At 35.0% G+C, this 21,125-nt stretch overlaps 1 protein-coding gene across 3 annotated transcripts in view; it reads right to left on the reverse strand.

The window, feature by feature from the left end:
• LOC107685994 (voltage-dependent L-type calcium channel subunit alpha-1D-like) overlaps window positions 1-21,125 on the reverse strand; it is a 40,258-nt gene that overhangs the window by 8,595 nt on the left and 10,538 nt on the right. For 2 of the 3 annotated variants that reach the window (XM_016482781.1, XM_016482782.1), the window contains exons 16-30: window positions 19,676-19,877; window positions 18,460-18,618; window positions 17,798-17,908; window positions 16,193-16,276; window positions 8,667-8,699; window positions 7,700-7,828; window positions 7,460-7,525; window positions 6,856-6,947; window positions 6,515-6,674; window positions 6,101-6,228; window positions 5,902-5,998; window positions 5,697-5,799; window positions 4,558-4,659; window positions 2,279-2,412; window positions 779-895 (exon numbers count right to left, since the gene is read on the reverse strand). In XM_016482781.1, coding sequence (XP_016338267.1) covers window positions 779-895; window positions 2,279-2,412; window positions 4,558-4,659; window positions 5,697-5,799; window positions 5,902-5,998; window positions 6,101-6,228; window positions 6,515-6,674; window positions 6,856-6,947; window positions 7,460-7,525; window positions 7,700-7,828; window positions 8,667-8,699; window positions 16,193-16,276; window positions 17,798-17,908; window positions 18,460-18,618; window positions 19,676-19,877 — 1,717 coding nt within the window. The remainder of the gene's footprint in view (window positions 1-778; window positions 896-2,278; window positions 2,413-4,557; window positions 4,660-5,696; window positions 5,800-5,901; window positions 5,999-6,100; window positions 6,229-6,514; window positions 6,675-6,855; window positions 6,948-7,459; window positions 7,526-7,699; window positions 7,829-8,666; window positions 8,700-16,192; window positions 16,277-17,797; window positions 17,909-18,459; window positions 18,619-19,675; window positions 19,878-21,125) is intronic. The other variant, XM_016482784.1, reaches the window with a different exon arrangement.

The following is a 21,125-nucleotide window of genomic DNA, read 5'->3' on the forward strand; positions in this document are numbered from 1 at the left end:
TGTTTGAAAAGAATAATATATATATATATATATATATATATATATAATTGGGGCGGGGGGGGGCAATAGGGATTTCGGCCCTGATTATAGCCATGATGTGGACTTCACTATTCTCAGTGAATTAGAACATTTATTAAAATTTGATCATTATACTTATCGTACTTAAGAGACAGACGTACAGGCAGCAGTTGTAATACTGTCCTTTAGCTGATGCAACACACAAAAAATTTATTTTTGCTATTAAAAAAAACTCTTTACCCCACACAACCTTTGCGAAAAATTTAATATGGCATCTTTGAACATTTATCCTATTCTAAGTCACCTGATTGCCATTTTTAATGATCTCATGGGAAAAAGAAGTTGGAAAGGAGGTAAAATGGCGTATGGTGTGAGTGAATTTCATGAACTGATTAAATCTGAACTGAATTTGAAATCAAGAGAAATGTAGATAACACTGGATTACGCTGGATTAGATATGCTACGCTAAAGCTAACGTTATTACTACAAACCTGCAATACAGATGTACCTATTGCCTAATCTTCAATAAAGTCTTTAATGTCAACCTTTTAGATTGTCAACTTGGCGAATTTATCCTCATTCAATGTCTTAATCTAAGTGTGTACGACCTTCAGGGATGGCGAACAATTCATCGCAACTCCCGTAAGGAATCGTTACCATTAAAAACAACCTTTTATTTGTACCAGGCAGTTAAAGTAAGACAATAAGGTACAGATCGATTTTAAAAGGAGAAAGGGGTCATAAAAGGTGAGTAATTTACCCTATAAATTTCTTCGTCCTCCTCTGGCATAAAGTCTACTAGCTCATCATCCTGCAGGTCACATGATATCGCACGGCGGATTTCTGGCCCAATGTCATGCAGCGTACGAAGGCCAGCCTGTAACCGTGACGACAAGATAGCTAAGGACCTGCTCTTGAATGGAAAACCCTTGAACAGCAACGACATGTTGAAAACGGAGACCCTCACACACACATGCCACCAGGGGGCAGTTTACCAGACACATTGACACAAACAGGCTTGACGAAGACAGTTCCAGACAGGACAAATTCATGAAAGATGACAACGATCACAGTAGACAAAGAGGAAAAACACACGAAAGCACTTCCTTAATTGTACACTCCTACTAATACACTTTAACTGAGATGCTAGCCTTTACTGTGACTTTCTAAAAAAGACTATATTAGCCACATATTCTATTTTGAAATATGAAACGAGTAAACCATTTCTAACATTTCAAAATTGTGAAACATTTCTTTGGTTAGCTACACTAAAAACACACTAAAAACCTCTAAACAAAGATTATGTTCGCAGAGAAATCAAACACAGTGGTGTTTGATTTATGAGGATGGAGACCAACAAAACGTCTTAAAATAATAATACATGAATTAGAACTCTGAAGTGATGGTAAACGAATACAAACACTTCAAACCACATGTATAACAGACAGAAATACATTTACAGATCACCATTATCACATTGTGGGGATCCATATTCAAGCTAAAACAACATTAGCGCATCCAGAAACAGAGAGATACAGTTGAGGTAAAGAAGGTCTCATGCAAAGGACATACAGATTATTCAGTATTTTTACTATTATTATTATTATTCAGGGTGTTTGCACTGACAGTGATTTGTGTTTGACTAACACATAACATGAAAATGCACACTTGATCAAAATGTAAAGTGACCAATTACAGCAATTACAGTATGTTTGCACATGCCATTTAGGAGCATATGTAATGTATAATAATTTTAAAATAAAAACAAATAAAATAAACACTAAAAAGGACAAAATATTTTATTTACTTATGTGACATGACTTTAGAGAACTGTAAACATTTGGATGTGTCAAATAACTGAAATATTAACTTAAAGTTCTTTACAGTAAGTAAATATTTTAGGTCAATATTATAAGGATTCGGCTGACAAAAAAAAACTTGGGAATCCTTGGGGTACATTAACATTTAATTCTATTTGATAAATATCTGTTCTATTAAATAAATGTTTAAAGAACAACAATTTGTGCCAACAATACAATAATTCAACAAAGAAAAACAAATGGCTTTCTCACAAAAGATCGAGAATGACCTTCAGTGATGCAATTTCTGTCAGTGTTAACGCACAAGTCCAAAACCAACGTATATAAAACATAAGCTCGCAAATACAAATTCAACAACATTATGACATTAAACAGCATACAACTTATTAATACACTCTAAAGAATCAACACATTTCAATCTCCAAGTACGTTTTGCTTACCTGCAGGGCGACGGCGGTGTTGTTCTGTGCTGGGTGAACGCCCACCAGGCCTTCCTCTTTGCGTTTCTTGAATTTCCTAAAGTAGTCCTGTATCAGGAAAGTGGCATAGAACTTCCCCACCGTTACCTCATCATCTGAGTGAACAGACCACACACACGGCTTCGCTGTCAGCAAGTAGTTTCAACGCACGCATACACACCTCTGCGGTGACGCACGGTGACAGACAGAAACTGACGCTAAGAGATGCTTTGTGTTATTCTAACTGCGCACTCATTGAAAGAGAAAAGCAGCTTTGTGAATTAAATGTTAAGGAACCCTTTAGAATTATCTGGATTTCTACACAAATGGCTCCTAAAATATGACCCATGTCTACATTATAAACACAGATGGTCTTAATTAACAAACACCACATACATAAGCAAAATATGCCGCACATCACAGAACACTAGCGTGTTTTGCTGTTTTAGTCACCTTGAATGCATATGCACTACACTAGGCTGTATTTATTTGATAAAAATACAGTAAAAACAGTAATATTGTGAAATAATATTACAATTGAAAATAACTGATTTCTATTTTAAATATATTTTAAAATGCAATCAATTCACATGATGAGTCTTTAGCGTCACATGATCCTTCAGAAATCCTTCTAATATGATGATTTGCCACTCAAAAAGCATTATCATTATCAACGTTGAATCAACTGAATGCATCTATGCTAAATAAAAGTATTATTTTTTCAATAACTTTGTATATAAATAATTATAAATTATATACATATATAATATGCAAAACTTTAATTTAAAATGTGTTTGTCAAATAATACTACCTAGCCATTCATGCTAGAAATATAGATAATTACAATTAATAAATGTTATAGGTTTACAAACTTTTATTCAAATGATGGTATTGTAAAAGCAATCAAATGTCAAAATAAAACTAATTCTAAGACAAATTAATATGAGGGAAATCTGACTTAAGCTGCTAGTTGTGTTTGGGAACACAGTAGCTGGATTCTAGCTGGTTTAAGATAGTAATTTGCTGGTTATTAGCTTGTATAGACCACCTTGGACCAGCAACAAACCAGCTAGTAAAACAGCTAATGACCAACTTGGACCAACTAGAAACCTGCTATCTTATTCCAAAATATAGCTACCAGCTTAATGTAATGTCAGTTGTGGAATATTTCATATTCACAGTTTAGCACCCATCTAATTTGAGTCACCAGACATCTGTAAACATATTAGTATTAGCATATTAGCATTAGCATAGCAACTAAGAAAGAGATTACTGAAAGTTTGAGTGGAGGAGGGGGGTTTGCAAAAAAAAACTGCATCAGCTAAGCCATCTAACTTCACTAAAATCTAGTCCTAAATGCGTAAGTTCTACTGGGAACATGCAAGCAAGCAGCACTGAGCAATATGTATTAGCACATTAGCGTTGCATTTCTGTGGGTGCATGTCTAATATACTGCTTTTACATATGCATTTTCATCATCTATGTGTATATAAAGTGCTCATCTGCATGTTGTATTCATGAATGTGTAAGTGTGTGCATGAGAATCATTCTGAAGCAGGGGTCTGTGTCACTTTTTTTTTTAAACAAGCACTTTGGGGACAGATCAGGAAAGAAGAGGCAACATTAGTTCCATGCCACCACCCTAAAACAGAATTGCTTCAGAATATTCTGAAGATCTGAACTTTTACATGAACAGAAAGACAGTTAATGAGGAACGGAAGCTGCGGAAAAGCTCAAGCAGATACAGGAGAGAGCGACAGTGTAGGAAAGAGAGAGAAAAAGAGACAATTTTAGAAGGACACAGCATGCCTGAGTTGCCATGCAAGCCCAAAGCTCAACACACACGCACCTTCTCCAAATCCTCCCATATACTCTCACACACACACAAAGACACATCACTGAGGTTCCACTGTGGACGCAGTGTGGTACCGAGCAGGAGAGGAGAGCATTCGCGACACATACGGAACAGAACAAACATCGCATAGACCCGACCAGGAGAAACTAAGAGTAAAACAGCAGGAAAAAGCTAGTGCAACAGCTGGTATGTGTGTGTGTGTGTGTGTATGAGCTAGTGTGTGCATGCCAAATGTACAATATGTGTGTACATGCTACTAAACTTTGTTCAAAAATTATATTTTTGTTCTTTATCTAAATGGATGATTAAGGTGTGAGTTAAAAGACGCAGAAATATTATATGTCTATGCTCTGTTGTGAATGCGTATTCCCATTAGCAGTGACCATCTCTGAGATTTATAACTGACCACCAGCAGGGGGCACCACTTGATCCAGAAGTTTCATGCTTGTTCTCTTCCAGATCTTCTTAATCACAGCTCTGAGCTCTTCGTTGGACTGCTCTAAATTACCTGGATTAAAACACACACGTTATCAACACAACTACAAATGGAGTTTCTACTCAATACCGTCAACTAGGGCTGAGCATTATAGGTTAAAAAAGGTTATTTTCCATCTTTTGATAGCTATAGTTACGTATTTGCTCTGGAACAGCTTAAAAAGGATGATTTAAGGGTGATTTCAGAGGAACCATGATTTTAATACAATGTTTACATCAAGAAATTTAGTAAAATCTATTCCACAGTCTGTTTTTCACTAAATAAATGCAAAAAAGAATAGCATTTATTGATATTATACTTACATATGCCCATATACACTACTGTTCAAAAGGGGTCAATAAGAATTTTTTGGAAAGAAAAAAATTGTCTTTTATTCAGCAAGGATGCATTTAATTGATCAAAAGTGACATTAAAGACGTTTATACTTGACAACTTTTGAAATATTTCTATTTCAAATAAGTGCTGTTCTTTTGAACTTTCTTGAAATCTTGAAAAAAATGTTTCCACAAAAATATTAAGCAGCACAACTGTTTTCAACAATGATAACAATTAGAAACACCAAATCTGCATATTAGATTGATTTCTGAAGGATCATGTGACGCTGAAGACTCAAGTGTCAGACACAGGAATAAATTACATTTTAAAATATAGACAAATACAAAGTAGTTTTTTATTTATTTAGTTTTCAAATATTTAAATATTAAATATTTTTAAATAATATTTAAATTTTGAAATTTTTTTTTTTTTATATTTATTTTTGATTAAATAAATCCAGCCTTGGTGAGCATAAGAGATTTTTTCTTTTCAAAAATCTTTAAAAAAAATTATTTACTCAAAACCCTATACTTTTGAATGGTAGTGTAACGACATAGATGACCTATTTTTACCTACAGTATATTTATATTTCACTAAGACATCTTAAAACACTCAAAATGCAAAATGACATTTGTGAATGATGCAAATGAACTGTTTTGAACTAATTCATTAGAATAAGATGTTTAAAATGATTTCCAAACCAATACTAGCAGTTCTGCAAAGAATGCATATACCTTCCGTTTTGATCTTCAGAGCAGTTCTCACAAGAGCAAAAAGTGTTGCATTAAACATGACAGTGCCGTCACTGTTCAGAGGCATGTTCATAGCCACCAGCCTCTGGAATAGAGAAACACAGACAGACAGAAAGAGATAGAGAGGATGGGTTGAGTGTGTTTGCTAATATTCAAACACATTTTTTTGTAAATCTGTGTGCCTTACCTTGCAGGCGACTCTATGAGGACAGAGTTTCCCAAAGCCAAGTGGAGGCTGAATACGGCGCAACAACGTCACTACATCAAGATGTTTTATTCTGCCTCTGCAATACAATACGAGAGAAGCTGCTTTGAAACAATCTGTATTCTATAAAAATCACTACATAAATATAGATGACTTGACAAACACATTTGCACATCCTTACTTGGCCTCTGGATCATACTCTGACCAAATCCTCTTAAATTCATCAAGATGATGTGGCCCCAGAATCGACCAATCACGGGTCAGATAGTCAAAGTTGTCCATGATGACAGCCACGAACAGGTTAATGATCTAAAACAAGATATTTAATTAGATTCGCACGTACAACTTTTGAGAACAACACTGTTGATAAAAATAACCCTAAAAACAAACAAAATGAATCCTTCTGGTGCTTCAGAATGACAAAACAGGTAAAAATAAAGAGATAAAGAGATGAAATAAATTTTTTAAATGCTAAATTATTTTGTTGGAGGTTTGAAGGTGGACAGGCAACATTATAAATAATATAATTCTAGTAATTATAATAAGTAGAATAAATCAAAAGGAAGTCTCTATTATCTAGTTAGTGTGTACGAACCAGGAAGGCGCAGAGCATGTAGAAGGTGATGAAGTAGATGATGGCAAAGTTGCTCCCGCAGGTCATCTCTTCTCCTGGATTATGGTCTGACTCCGGGTCACACAGCTTCCCTGGCATACATGCCAACATGATATCCTGCCAGGCTTCACCTGTTGCACATCTACCCCCAAACAATAAAGAAATCGGAATATATCTTACACTAAACGCTTTTTTAAACACCAAGATGAAGTGGTAGCATAAAAAAGGGGGAAAGAACAAGAGACAAATGCAAAAACATCTTTGTAAAGGTTTAAAACCCTGGCACTTTTGCCATTAACATCTTCACTGTGCCGATCACTGACCTGAAGAGCAGAAGCACAGCCTGAGGGAACGTCTGAAAGTTGTTGTTCCTGTTGATTTGTGTGTGGTCCACCATGGCAATTTTCCCAAACACCTGAAAGATGGTAAACTAAGTTGCACTGTGCTGTATTGAAAGGTGAAGTGTGTAATTTTTGCACCACGTGTCACCAAGTACACTGAATGTGGGTGATTTGCATTTTAGGCAAGATATCAACTACACTCACTTGAATGCTATTTAGCAAAATTGTAAATTCTTTTTAATTATCATAGATAAGACGACCATAAAAACATAAGCGAAAGCATTAAAAATGACAATAAAAACAATACAATAAAAAACCCTGAAAGATTTTCTATGCATATCGTTTTCGTATTGCACAATACTCAGTTTTTGGTGGCTGTGGTTGCCATTGATATTTCAAAATTGTTTTGCTTTAAATTTTGCTGTATTTTGGAAAAATGTACATTAATTTGTCAGACAATAAAACAAAAAACAAAATCTGTTCTGCAGTTGCATTTCTCACAATTCATGTCATGAATCACGTCATGAATTGTGTTTCTCACATTTCATTATGTATGCAAAAAAATACACCTTATTATGAAACTAACCTGCATGCCAATGACAGCATAGATGAAGAAGAGCATGGCTATCAGCAAAGCGACATACGGCAGGGCCTGAGAAAAGACCATAAAATATATATTACTATGGTATGTACAATAATATTTATAAATAATAATATTTTAGCACTAAGATTTAAAGTTCCTAAAATAAAATAATATTTATATTTTTATATTTATATAATAATTTAATATTATCTGTCAGTTCATTAAGTCAGAATAACATCTGACCTGGAAGGACTTGATGAAGGTCCAGAGAAGGGTTCGAATGCCCTCCCCCCTGCTCAGTAGCTTGACCAATCGCATCACTCGGAAAAGACGGAAGAAGGTGATTGAAATGCGAGCGCTGTCTTCAGTGTTCTGTGTGGGTAGAGTCAGCATTAGTGAACCAATCAGGAGCAAGATAAAACACAGGGCATCTGGCTGTATTAAAGCAGTCTGACCAGCAGAGAGAAGCACAATATAATTTCAAAGCACATGGTGTGTTGGAACTTGTAAATTAAAAAAAAATTCACATTTTGAATTTAGAACTTTAATGCGTATTAAAAGAACATATAGGCTGGTTTGACTGATCCAGAAACACTACCAGAGACCCTGTGTTTCACGCATATCCTAAAGAGAAAAGGAAGGGTGTAGAGAGGTTCATGCTGGGTAAAAAAAAAACAAAAAAAACAAACCTTGCCATACTTGACTGCACGCATCAGCACAAGCATGGCACTCTTGACCCAGAGTTACTTCATGCCAACTTACAGTGGGCCCCCAAACCTCACAGGTGAAAGGTCAGTTTGAGGTCACGACCCGATCCGATCTAATCTGACCTGACTTCAGGGGCCCCTTAACCATGCAGCAGTGTCAGCGCCACAAACGTGAGGGGCCGACGACCCCACACACACACACACATACGCACGCACACATACACACTCACACTCACACTCACACAGTTTGTCACGTTTGGGTGACACTCCCCTAATTGACAAAATAGTCAAAGGATGTAAAACCAAAGCAAAATATTGACAAACAAAGCAAACGAAGAAAAAGCAATCAAATATAAAGCCAAAACTCAACAAATCGAAGTCAGGGTGGGTTAAGATGAAAGGAAACAATGTTTAATCAAGATTTCAGAACTCAAACGGAAACCTGAAAAGGAATGCAGACTGTACAACTGGGCTAAAAGCCCAAGAGGGGCAGAATTTCTTACCCCCGTCTCATCCACCTGAGGTGCCTCTGTGGGCTTTAAAATCAAAGACCTGAATTAATCACTCACACATAATGTTTGCACAGCCACTTACGCTTTAAAATGCATTCACAACATTCACCGGCACTCATAATACCACAAACTCTACAATAACATTTCTAACCAGAACAGCAAACCTGCTCAAACAACCTCAAGAATAGACAATCTAGTGTTGTCAAAAGACCCGGTATTTCGGTACCAAGTCGGTACTAAAAAAATTAAAACGTTACGGTACCAGGTTTTTTTAAGTACCGGTGGTACCGAGTACCCGGTCAACCCGGTTCTTGATGCGCTATCCCCTTCCAGTGTTGCCAAGTCCGCGGTTTTCCCGCGGAATTGGGCTGCTTTAACACTGTTGCCGCGGGTTGTTTTTCATGTCCGCGGGTTGAAAAACGACCCCACTAACGTGATATTTAGCCCCTGGAATGCGAATTTTACCAGGGGAACCCCGCCAAAACATGCGTATTTTATCCTCGGAACGCGATTTTTAACGGGAGACCCCCTCGAAACGCGATTGGGCGGGTTTTGTTGTGAAAACCTGGCAACCTCTTCATAAAAGAGTTTCCATCTATTTGATATACACTTAATATATGTAATCTTATCTAAATTTATTATAAAAGCTGAGGTTTGTTATGTACTGAAAGTTATATTTTAGCTGGTGTCAATGATCTTATGTTGCATTTGGGCACTAAGACAATCTTTCATTCAAAACTGCTTATAAGGACTGAAAAGTGACCAGTGACAAACAGAACTAGACTCACATAAGGGGCTTATATAACATGTAACCTTATTTCTATCTCGTAGATTACATAAGCAGCTGCAGACAGCATCTGACATATAGTACAGCGCACACACACACACAAACAGGACAGTGAGGGACTCGCACACACTTATGCAACAATTACAACTTTGTAAACAAGAGCGTATCCAAAAAAAAAAACACTATGCAACAGCAAAAGACAAGTATAAAAAACCCAGAATGCCACATTATGAAATTTACATTCCTCTATATTCAGTGTCTACATTAAGAAACATTGTCAACCCTGTGATGCAAATGACATCTGCATTATAAATAGATGAACGCTATATTGTTTCTGTGTTGTACAATTAAATAGAATTATTTACCATACAGATTTATTTACTGAATTAATCATAACAGTTAACTAGCAACCAATACCACACAGTCAAAACATATCTGGTTTTGTAATGATGAACAAAATGTATGCACAGAATATGCTTCTGAAATGTCCTGTCATAATCATTTAATTAGATAAATGTGTCCACCAATGACCACTACTGATGTAATGTATTTTTGCTCAATTGAACAGCTTTAAATTTAGCATTGTTATTGCAAAGATTAACATGTTTTCACATGCACACAAAATAAACTCTTTCAAAGCATTTGGTTTTGAGAACAGATCAGTTCTTGACTCTGAAAGATCAAAAAACACATTCATCAACATTAAAACACTCACACAGTGGGCAGAAAATTCAGCATGTAATCAGAAAAAAAGATGAATCCTTCATCTGTGCAGAAAGACTCCAGACAGATATGGCTTCAGTCACACAGGCTGACATCCCTCATCATTAAACTATTGACATTTGCATGAGAAGCAGAAATTATAAGATGCAGTTTTTGGCTGTAGCATTAATGGTGCATGCGTTAAGCAGTCAGGCACATGTGCACACGCTAACACACATACAATGTCTTTCTCGAACGCGCTCTCGTCATAACAGCAACACAAGACTTGAAGGAGCTCAGTATACCAGCAGCACCGCAGCATCTCCATGCATGTGCCCTGCAAAAGAGACACCACCCGAGGGCACTCTAACAGTCCAATGCAAGAGAGAAAGAAAGTAAGAATTCGAAGAAGGAATGCAGAAAGGAAGGAAAAAACTAAATAAAGATGGCAGGAAAGAAAAAAGGAGGGAGGGAAAAGGAAGGAGGGATTGAGAGAAGGAAAGAAAAAGGGAAAGAAGGAAGGCAGAAAGGAAAGAAAAATTAAGCAAGGAAGGAAAGCATGAACCAAGAGAAACAAGAAATTAAAGGGGTCCTATTGTGCTCTTTTACAAAGTCTTGATTTTGTTTTGGGGGTGTACTAGAACAGGCTCTCATACTAGGTTGTTCGAAAAACACATTAATACAAAATGTGATTGGTTAGCTGGGCCAGTGTGTGTTGTGATTGGCACCACTCTGCGCCTGGGCGGGAAATGTCATGCCCCCTTACCATAGCCGACTGCGAGCTTCAGTGTAAATATTGCGTCAAGATCAAATCAATTTGAGCGCGATTTAAACCCGGATGATTGTAACCACTCTAAGTTGAATGCCTTGGGAAAGCTAGCGTGTCTCCGACATAGTGATAACACTCGTTGCCTTCTCTAGTGCAGCTCAACCAGGTCTCGTCCCATTCGTCGATATTTGTGATATCACAAATCCCGGAAAATATGCACTGTAGTCCAAACGAGTTGTTCGTTGTAGTTTTTTAAAAGTGATTTCTGTTAAATAAAATATCTCCTTTTGAAGTGGACTTTGAGCTTTGTAACTTTGCAGATCTTTTTTATGCTCAAACAGCAACATTACAGACTAACTAAAGTTGAAAAAGTGAAAAAGCATAATAGGACCCCTTTAAAGAAAAATAAGGGAAAAAATAAGTAAGAAAGGATGGATAAGTGGCACAAAAGAAGAAAGAAAGAAAAGAAGAATGAAAGAAGGAAAGCAGAAATTAAAGAAAAAAGTTTAAAGGAAGGAAGGAAAAGTGAGCAGTAATGGAGGTCATGCAGCCTGTCTGACGTCTACACACCTGCTCTACTCAAACTCTCTCCTCTGAGGAAGACAGAACAGAGAGACAGTCACTCAGCAGACACACAGACTACAGATAGATATGTAAAGATAAACTGCATCTTGTAACACTGAACAGCCATTGTTAATGTGATGTCATAATGAGCCTGTGCTGCCCTTCACATCTGATCAGAGAACAGAACTCAACAGCAGCTTCTGTGAGCAAGAATGCCACAACAAACAGTGGGATTACATTTAAACACACCAACAAAGTGCTCTTCTCCAGCACTGTAAAATGATGATATATATGCCAAATCAGATTTTGGATTTCACTTTAAGAAATCTTTTAAAATGCCAAATGTATTTATAATTACCAATCAGAACAGTACATTTTATTCTATCTATCTATCTATCTATCTATCTATCTATCTATCTGTGTGTAAAATGCTGCATAAGATGATACAAACACACAGTATTGTAACTTTTTTCTTGCAATACTTTAACAAAAATGTCTTATTTCTGAGTGATTCAATTTTCTGTAGAGTTTGGACTTATTACATGATGATGATGATAATTTTAAAAAGAAAAAAAAACTGTGATATAGTTTAAACAATAATAAATGTATTTTTATTACACTTGTTCAATTACTTAATAATAATAATAATAATAATAATATATAACTTTTTTTTTAATGCTCACACACAATTCAGTTTGAGTCAGAGCCTGTGAGAATACATTCAGGGTTGAATCAGGTTCAGATGTGATTCAGACTTCAATTTGATTCACTAATTCAAGGCTTGGAAATCTTAATTAAGAATTTCATGAAAAAAAACAAAACACCGGGAAATAGATTTCCGGAACCCAGACTACTGACAACTTGGGTGGTCACTGTTGAGCTCTATTCACGTGATTCTACCTGTGTTCTTCTTCCTTTTTTGTAAACATCTCTGTACACTAGAATGCTACTGCTTTGTTTGCCAGTGATTGGACGCTCAGCTTTGATATTTTGATTACTCGTTATTTAAATCAGCTCTGAGCTCCAGGGCCATTCTGTCTGGAGGTGAACAGGAAGTGCTGAAAGAGAGGAAGTTTAAACTTCAAACGGACTACACCGCTTGGGCACTGACCGGAGAAGAATGGAGCGGGTGGCCAAGCGCCATCTGCAGAAAATGAAGCTAATGTTAGCAGCTACATATCCCAGCATGCAACAGGGGATGGGCAAACCAGTCACTCCAACCACCGCAAGATTGGGTGAAAGTCACACATACCCCTGAGTGGGGAGTGATGAGTATAGATATGAGCATGATAGCTCCGACAGCAAAACACATCTGTGTAGAAACGTGCTGTCTTTGATCTAATGCTTTATATCTATAATTGCAGAAAGCCACTAAAACAATTAGTGATAAAATGAGTTTCACAAGGCTTTTAAATGATAGAATGATTATTCTACAAGGAGAGGAACAAATTCTAGGGATAGTTAAATTCTGTAAATTTTTAACCACCCTCATGTCTTTTCAAACCTGATTGTTTTGAAGAATTTCCTGGCCATTCTTTGCAATATCATGAAACTGAATGACAACCAGGACTGTGAAACTCCCAAATGACTAAAAAGCATCATAAATGTGTCCTATAAGTGGTCCATATGACTTTTTTCTAGGTCTTCTTAAACATGCATTAACTTTAAGCTGTTATTCACTGAAAATCTTGAATCCTTAGATTCATGTGAAACACAAACATGTGAATTCACAAAACAAGTCTAAATGATTCATTCACAAATCACAGTGATCCATTTCTCAACTCACTGATCTCACTCGAAGATGTAGTTAAGAGGTGAATGATCAACTACATTTAATTAAGTTTCTCACCCAACGCTATTATACGATGTCCAGAAGACATCTTTATGGAGCTTTTCCATTCATTTTCTGTCCATTGTAATTGAATGGAAAAAGAAGGACCAATACATTACTCAAAATTTCAGGTTATACAAGTTTAGAACAACATAAGCATGAGTAAATGATGACAATTTTTGGGTGACTATCCCTTTAAAGTTCTTCTAAAACAGATTGCAAGAATTTAGTCTGATAAACTTGACAGAAGACCTTGTGAAAACTCTTGATGGTTTTATCACCACTGAAAAGCACAAAGACGGCAGCAAACAAAGAAATAGAGGAAAACAGACAAAAAAGAAACAAAGACACGTACAGAGACAAGACACAGTCACTGTCTAACTCTCTCTCACACACAAACATCTACCAACTCCCATTAATACAGATCACACGTCCACATTCAAACAGTACAAGGACACCAGACTCCACAAATACAACACATCCAATGAAAATGGCCACAATACAACACCTATAGGGACATATACAATACACACATATATACATTTATATATGGACGCTGGGACATGAGAAACACCAGACAAATAGCACTGTAGCTCAGACAGCAGAGTGACAGCCATGTGAGATGAGACTCAAAACTAATATACTGTACATGTGTGCGTATTCCCTATGTTATATGTCTGAAACTGGACAGTATTTGTGAGATACAGGATTTTAAGTAGCACCACCCAAGACATCACACACTGAAACTCAACCATTGCTCTTAAAAGAACACCATCACTTCCCAGCACCACCCTTTCATGCCCAACATTAAAACATTTCCGTCATTATTAAAAGCATTTCCAAACACAAAAATTATTTTTTTAGGCTACATAACTTCTTGCTCACATTTTAAAATAAAATAAATAAATACAATTATTTATATAAATGTGTTATATATTATATAATGTATTAAGTAATAATTAAATCATAATTATTAATATTATAAAACTAATATAATATAGAGTGATGTAATTGTTAAACTATTAAACAGTTTTCTATAATTGAAATAAATAAAATTAAATTAAAATTGGCAATGATGCCTTGGCAACTAATAAAAAAAGAAAGTTGAAGTTGAAGTATTAGAAATACTGAAACTGAAATTAAAGCTAAATAGAAATAAAAATGACTAATGATAAAATTATAACATATAACAAAATGACTAAAACTAAAATGAAAACAGACCATCTAAATTAAATTGAAACGCTAATTCAAAATGTCACTATTAATTATTATTATTATTAAAACAGTATAATAAAACTCCACTAGAATCTGTATGAGCAGATAATTGGAGTGCTGAAGTTTCCACATCAACTATTATGTTAAGTGTGATGCCAAAAAGTGGTGGTCCGTTCCTTTAACAAGTCATCACCCTTCCTGCCCACAAAAACTAATCATTCAAGCTGATTTGGCTTGTAATCAGTAAAGCCAAGGCGGTGAGAGCTTTACTTCATTACACAAAATCAGCAAGGCACAAATATGTTCTTTTTTTTCTGAACTGATCTTGATGACAACACTTAAACCAGCACAAAATTGTCAAACTTTTGATGAGGACATTTTTGTCCTCTCAGCACTTCAGGAATAAAGTCATGATGAAGCAGAACACAAGCAAACAGGAGAACACATTACATACTTGCCTCTACAAGTTTCTATGGAGACAGAATGGAAGAACAAGCGTTAGACAAACCAGCTGATGGATTTCTGCAGTTCTCACTGCATTTACACACATTTGAACGAGAGACCACGGATTGATGGTCAACACAAATACACAACAAAAAGATTTTGGTCATTTTTTCAGCATCAGAGTTTTCAGGGTTCACAAGACGTCGTTTTATTTCAGATAAGCAGGGGAAACAAAGTGTGACTGTTAATGTTATTAAGGTTAGTTGTACGACCTCAATTCACATCACAAATAACTCAAGACGACATCTAGAGAAACCTCGCAAAAAAACATCAGTGCCATTACAGGAAATGAAACTGACTGGGAAACTGTTTTGGGAGACTGGGAAAATATTGTCACAGCTGTTAGGCTTTTGCAAATTTTTCCTGTCATGCAACATTAATAATTTTGCATATTTCTGGTATATGCAGTTCATAGTAATATTAATACTTTATATTGCAAATATAATTTTAAAATTACATCAATATGTGTCAGTAAGATTTTTTAACTAAATTATTTTATTCAGCAAAGATGCATTAAATTGATCAAAAGTGACAGTAAAGACATTTATAATGTTACAAAATATTTCTATTTCAAATAAATGTTGCTCTTTTGAACTTTTTTACTGATCAAAGAATCCTGAAAAAAATTATATCATGGTTTCCACACAAAAAAAAAAAAACAATCAAAATTGATCATAAGAGCAGCAAATCAGTAATCTGCTGAAAATTCTGCTTTACCATGATAGGAATAAATTACATTTAAATATAAAATTATATATATATATATATATATATTGTTTTTACTGTATTTTTGTTCACATAAATGCAACCTTGGTGAGCATAACTTATTTTAAAAACATAATTTCTTACAGTCCCCAAATATATATAACTATAAATGATAAATACACACAAAAATATAAAATACATTTAAAGGGGTCATATGATGCGATTTCAAGTTTTCCTTTCTCTTTGGAGTGTTACAAGCTGATTGTGCATAGGGCCAATCAAATCAGACTGCGCTTGTTGGAAGGAGGGACTTTGTAGGAAACAAAGCGTTTGAGAGAGGCGGGGCATAGAGGACCTACAATAATGTACAGTATTTGAAAAATAATGTTTTTTTCTTGCAAGGCTTCTAAACTTAGAAAGGTGAAGACGGTTGTACTTACGTTGACTTCTGTGATCGCAATATCTACGACGCTACCGACAACAATTAAGGCGTCAAACGTGTTCCATGCGTCAGTGAAATAATGCTGTTAATAAAAGACACACCACACACGAGGAGGGGGAAAGAAATGAATGGAGGAAGAACGAGGGTGAAAAAAGAAGGTGTGAAGGACACACAGAAAGAAATACAGATATTAGATCTCAGCAGTCAAAGAAACAAGCTGTCAGTTGAAAAGGAGCTCATCCTGAGCTGAAACTCAGTCTGTCTGACGGAAAGGGCTGAGGTGTGTGAGCGGATATAAGAGGGGACAGGGCCTACAACTGTGCTGTACTTACATCAATCTCACTCAGCACTATGTCTACAATGCTGCCGATCACAACCAAAGCATCAAAGACGGTCCAGGCGTCCCCAAAATACCCCTGAGAAATGCAAAGGGGCGGACGGCCAGGAAATTTATGTGATGATTAGCAATTAGTTGTTGTACATAACTGATTATGCAGAAATTAATTAAAAAACAAAACATTTTTTTTAAGCTTCCCAGCTAACAAAATTATGTTAATAAGAATTAAGTTATAAAAATGTTATTTCTGTATGTTCTCAGAACAAGTTTTGAAATGTTTCGAAAAACGTTATTTCTTGTTATTTGAACCACGGTCAACTAAAACTGAAAAAAAAAATAAAAAATTAAATAAAACTAAATTCACATATAAAAAAATAACTTTTTTAAATTTATTTATTGATTTACAAAAAATAAAAACTGGAAAAAAAATTCTAAAAACTATATAGACAAATTTTTTTAAAACATAAATGACATAAAAGCACAAAATTAAAATTAAAACTTTAGTTAAATTAAAACGTAAATGGAAAATATAAAGAAAAAAATAATAAAAAAAAAAAACTACAATAGTATCAAATGACAAAAAAAAAATCTGATTTTAAAGTAAACAATTAGGGAATGTTAAATTATGATTTTGCAAATATCATGAGAATATTACTTTTCTGAACCATCTGACAGAAGCAGTAAGAAATAATGTTTAAAAAAAAAAACATTCCACAAACATTCAATTAAAATGTTTTAGTAACATTTTTGTGCTGATAATGTTATTATATTGAACAAACTTTCTCGACCGTTAACTGGAAAAACAACTTTGAGAGAAGCTTGCCAGATCACTAGCCTGTTAGTTCTGAGAACGTTCCCTGTTAGCTGGGTTATTTATTAAAGTATCAATCAGCACACAAACAAAAGTATTACTAGTAAATATGAAAGTTTACTATATTACACAATAACAAATTCATGCATGTCTTTAACTGTTGTCTGTTTAAAAACTGAATGTGTTTAAGAAACACTGCTAGTCACGCCACACAGAAAAGCTGAAAACGACAGCACTGCAAATCACGCTGAGCTGCTTACTAGCATTCTGTCCTTCTTCTCGACACAAATCTGCATGTGTCAAAGTGGACAGTGGGGCAGAGGGAAGTTAACATGACAAACCTACTATCAGTGATATATTGAGGAGGGAAGTGTATTTATACTGCACTGTGATGAATGTCCAAATGGGATATTATGTGATTATACGGTGTGTATCTATGTGTTTGAATTTCTTACCCGGGGTTTGAAGGCGATCAGTTTGAGTACCATCTCCACAGTGAAGACGGCGGTGAAGACCATATTCAGGATGTCCATAACATAATTGAACAGCTCGGACTGACCATAATGCTGGACAGAGAAATGCATGCTATTAAATTTATTGGACAAAAATGACTATACACTCTACAGACCAGTGTTTCTCTAAAACTAAAATAAATAAAAGTTAAATAGAAATATTTAAAACTAATAAGACAAAAGCACATAAAAATACTAAAACTCAAACTAAAATTGAAAATATAAAAATAAAATGTATTTAAATAATCTTTGACGTGTATAAAGGAATTTACAAATTATATTACTGTATGTTAAATGTGTAAACATATACTGTAGATATGTAGTTAATAACTATAATATATAAAATATATATTTTCAAAAAATACATTTTTATATTTCAATGCTAACAAACTAAAAGCTACAAAACATTTTTATTTCATAGGGACTGCAATGAGGTCATTCATATGAACTGTACAGGTAAATAATAATACAAGGCCCTTAATATACATATTTATATCTCATTAAATACAATGAGCATATGAAGTGGGTTTGAATATTTAAATCGAAACAATTATTATTTCAACATTAAACTCTAAGAGCACTCATCTAAGAATAAAGAAAGTTACCTGAACAGCGAGACAGATGGTGTTGAGTAAGATCAGGACAAACATGATGTACTCGAAGCCGGTGGAGTTCACCACATACCAGAACTTATACTGATATGGGTTCTTTGGGATGTACCTCCTGAGAGGACGTGCTTTTAACGCATACTCCACACACTGACGCTGAGGAACACACAGATGAAATGATGCTTTTCATTCTGTCAATTAACATACATTATCATATAGTGTTATGGATTCTTTCTACTGTAAATTTTTAATTAAGTGGACGTCAACACATATGCATAATCATTTATAATGCAGAAATAAACATTATACAGTACAAAGAACGTGTAGAAACTCAATGACTGGCTCTGTTCCAAACTTTACTAAGTTCAATTGCTGTCTACATAGGTGGCACTAAAATAAAACATTCACAGCTGATGTTAGCAGACTGCTAAGCTAACAACATGAAATTACAACAAGCACAACAAAACTGTCACACAAATACTGACTGAATATTTTATTCACCATTACTTTTCAGTTCTGAATAAAATAGTTACATTTGATCCACCATCTTTAGATTAACATTGAATCATCGCAATCGGTGTTGTTATTTTTAACTAAAAATAAAACTATTAAAAATCATTTTTGTTGAAATAAAGCTGAAGTCAAATAAAATATAAATCTGAGATGAAACACTTCAAAATGTTGAACTGGCAATTAAATGAAATAACTAAGTTTAAGTCGCCAAAACTGAAAAATAAATTAAAGCTAAAAATAAATATCTACTGCATAAAAATTCAAAATAGAAATGTTGCCTTGGCAACTAACTGAGTTTAAGTACTAAAATTACTAAAAAATAAAACTGAAATAATAAATCAAAGCTTTAAAAAACGAATAAAAATAACAAAAGCACATATTACTAAAACTAAATGTAAAATGAAAACTAAAAATATACAAATGAAGCTAAACATAACATTAATTAAAAATCTACATTTAAAATATGAATAAATACTATAATAGTACATACTAAAATAATCAGTGAAAGTTATATGCAATGCTGTCTTAGATTTAAAAATGAGGGATCCCTATAAACCAGCACAATTTTGTTGCAAACTGATTAGAATAGGCTTTTGCATTGGGAGTGAGCCTATGATGCCTAAAAATAAAGTCTAGATAAGCAGCACACTAGGTTTTGTGACAAAGGTTTTTCACACTCTCTTATAGTGTCTTCTCTCACCTGGTTCTTGTCCAGCTCACAGTTTTTGTACTCTTTCTCTCCCTGTTCCTGAAAGGTCACAATGACGAAACCCACGAAGATGTTCATCATGAAGAAGGCGATGATGATGATGTAAATGATGAAGAAGATGGAAATCTCCACACGGTAGTTGTAGATCGGACCCATGTTCTCCCGGTTGGAGTCTATGGCCTTGTACAACAACCTTAGGAAAGACAAAATGTAGAAGTAAACTAAAAGAAAGGAGAGCCAAGGAAAAACGACTGTACTTCATCACCCACAGTTACGGAACAGCTATATTGTGTCATTCTGTCACTGTGTGTGTGCGTGTGTGTGTGAGTTAAACTAACAGAACATTTGAAGCAGTGTGGTGTTGTAATTACAGGGACAGCGTGGTACTGTTGGCATCGAGTTCACAGTGGCACTTACCAACAGCGCCAATACAAACACAAAATTCACAATAACACACGTGTTAATTTCTGTCAGGACCACTATCGTCAAAGATGATTGACAATTAGCATACAGTTTGGATTGGCGGTATGGTTCTGTTCTGGGCATCCTGAACTCCCTGCGCATCCATGCAGCCTAGCATGGATGAGAGCAGGGAGAGCAGCAATAACCCCCCAGGGTAAACAGAACAGAACCAACATAAATGTATTGCAGATATCGTTAAAGTTCAATAATGTTATGTACACATTTTAGAATTAGTCTGATTCAAAGGAGAATCAGAAGGCTGAATCCTAAATGACAGAGGAGGAGTTGGGGATGGAGGAGGGTAATTAGCTATTGAGCAATGCGAAAACGGCTGATAATACTGAGGGACCTTATATATGAATACTTAGATAGGTGTCGTATTCCCATAGGTTGATGGGGATCAGCTGAGAGTCAGCTGATGCGAGCTTGACTAACGTGACCTGCCAGAAATAACGCTACGCTAGATTTTCCCCTGTGGTTTTGAAAGAGGAAACTCGACTGTCTGAGTAAGAACGTGCAATACCAGAACTATTAGCCATTTCACAATATCCAATTACATTGAGCCATTTTCAAAATCACCAATATTACAGACTAATGCTGATTTAACGATACACAACAATAGGTTTCAAAATAATAGGTTTCTGATTACTGCTTATATTGATGAACTGGAATTTTTGCTCCTTTTTAAATGGATGCATAAAGAGTAATAAATGTAATACGTATGTAAGGTTTAATATATGTGCTTAGATTTGATCTATATTATTGTCTATAAAAATAAAATGAAATAAAGGTGCAATTCTATATCTGATCTATAAAAAGTTATATATAACATAAAATAAAACAACATATAAAATAAAATAAAAAATAAAATAAGCCATTCTGTATCTGATATATATTGAGGTGCAGAAAAACTAAAATGTGCAATTTCAAACCCGTAAGACCTTCATTCATCTTCAGAACACAAATTAAGATATTTTTG

The sequence above is a fragment of the Sinocyclocheilus anshuiensis genome, unplaced genomic scaffold (assembly GCF_001515605.1).
Source record: "Sinocyclocheilus anshuiensis isolate Anshui unplaced genomic scaffold, SAMN03320099.WGS_v1.1 scaffold465, whole genome shotgun sequence".
NCBI classification, from domain to species: Eukaryota; Metazoa; Chordata; class Actinopteri; order Cypriniformes; family Cyprinidae; genus Sinocyclocheilus; species Sinocyclocheilus anshuiensis.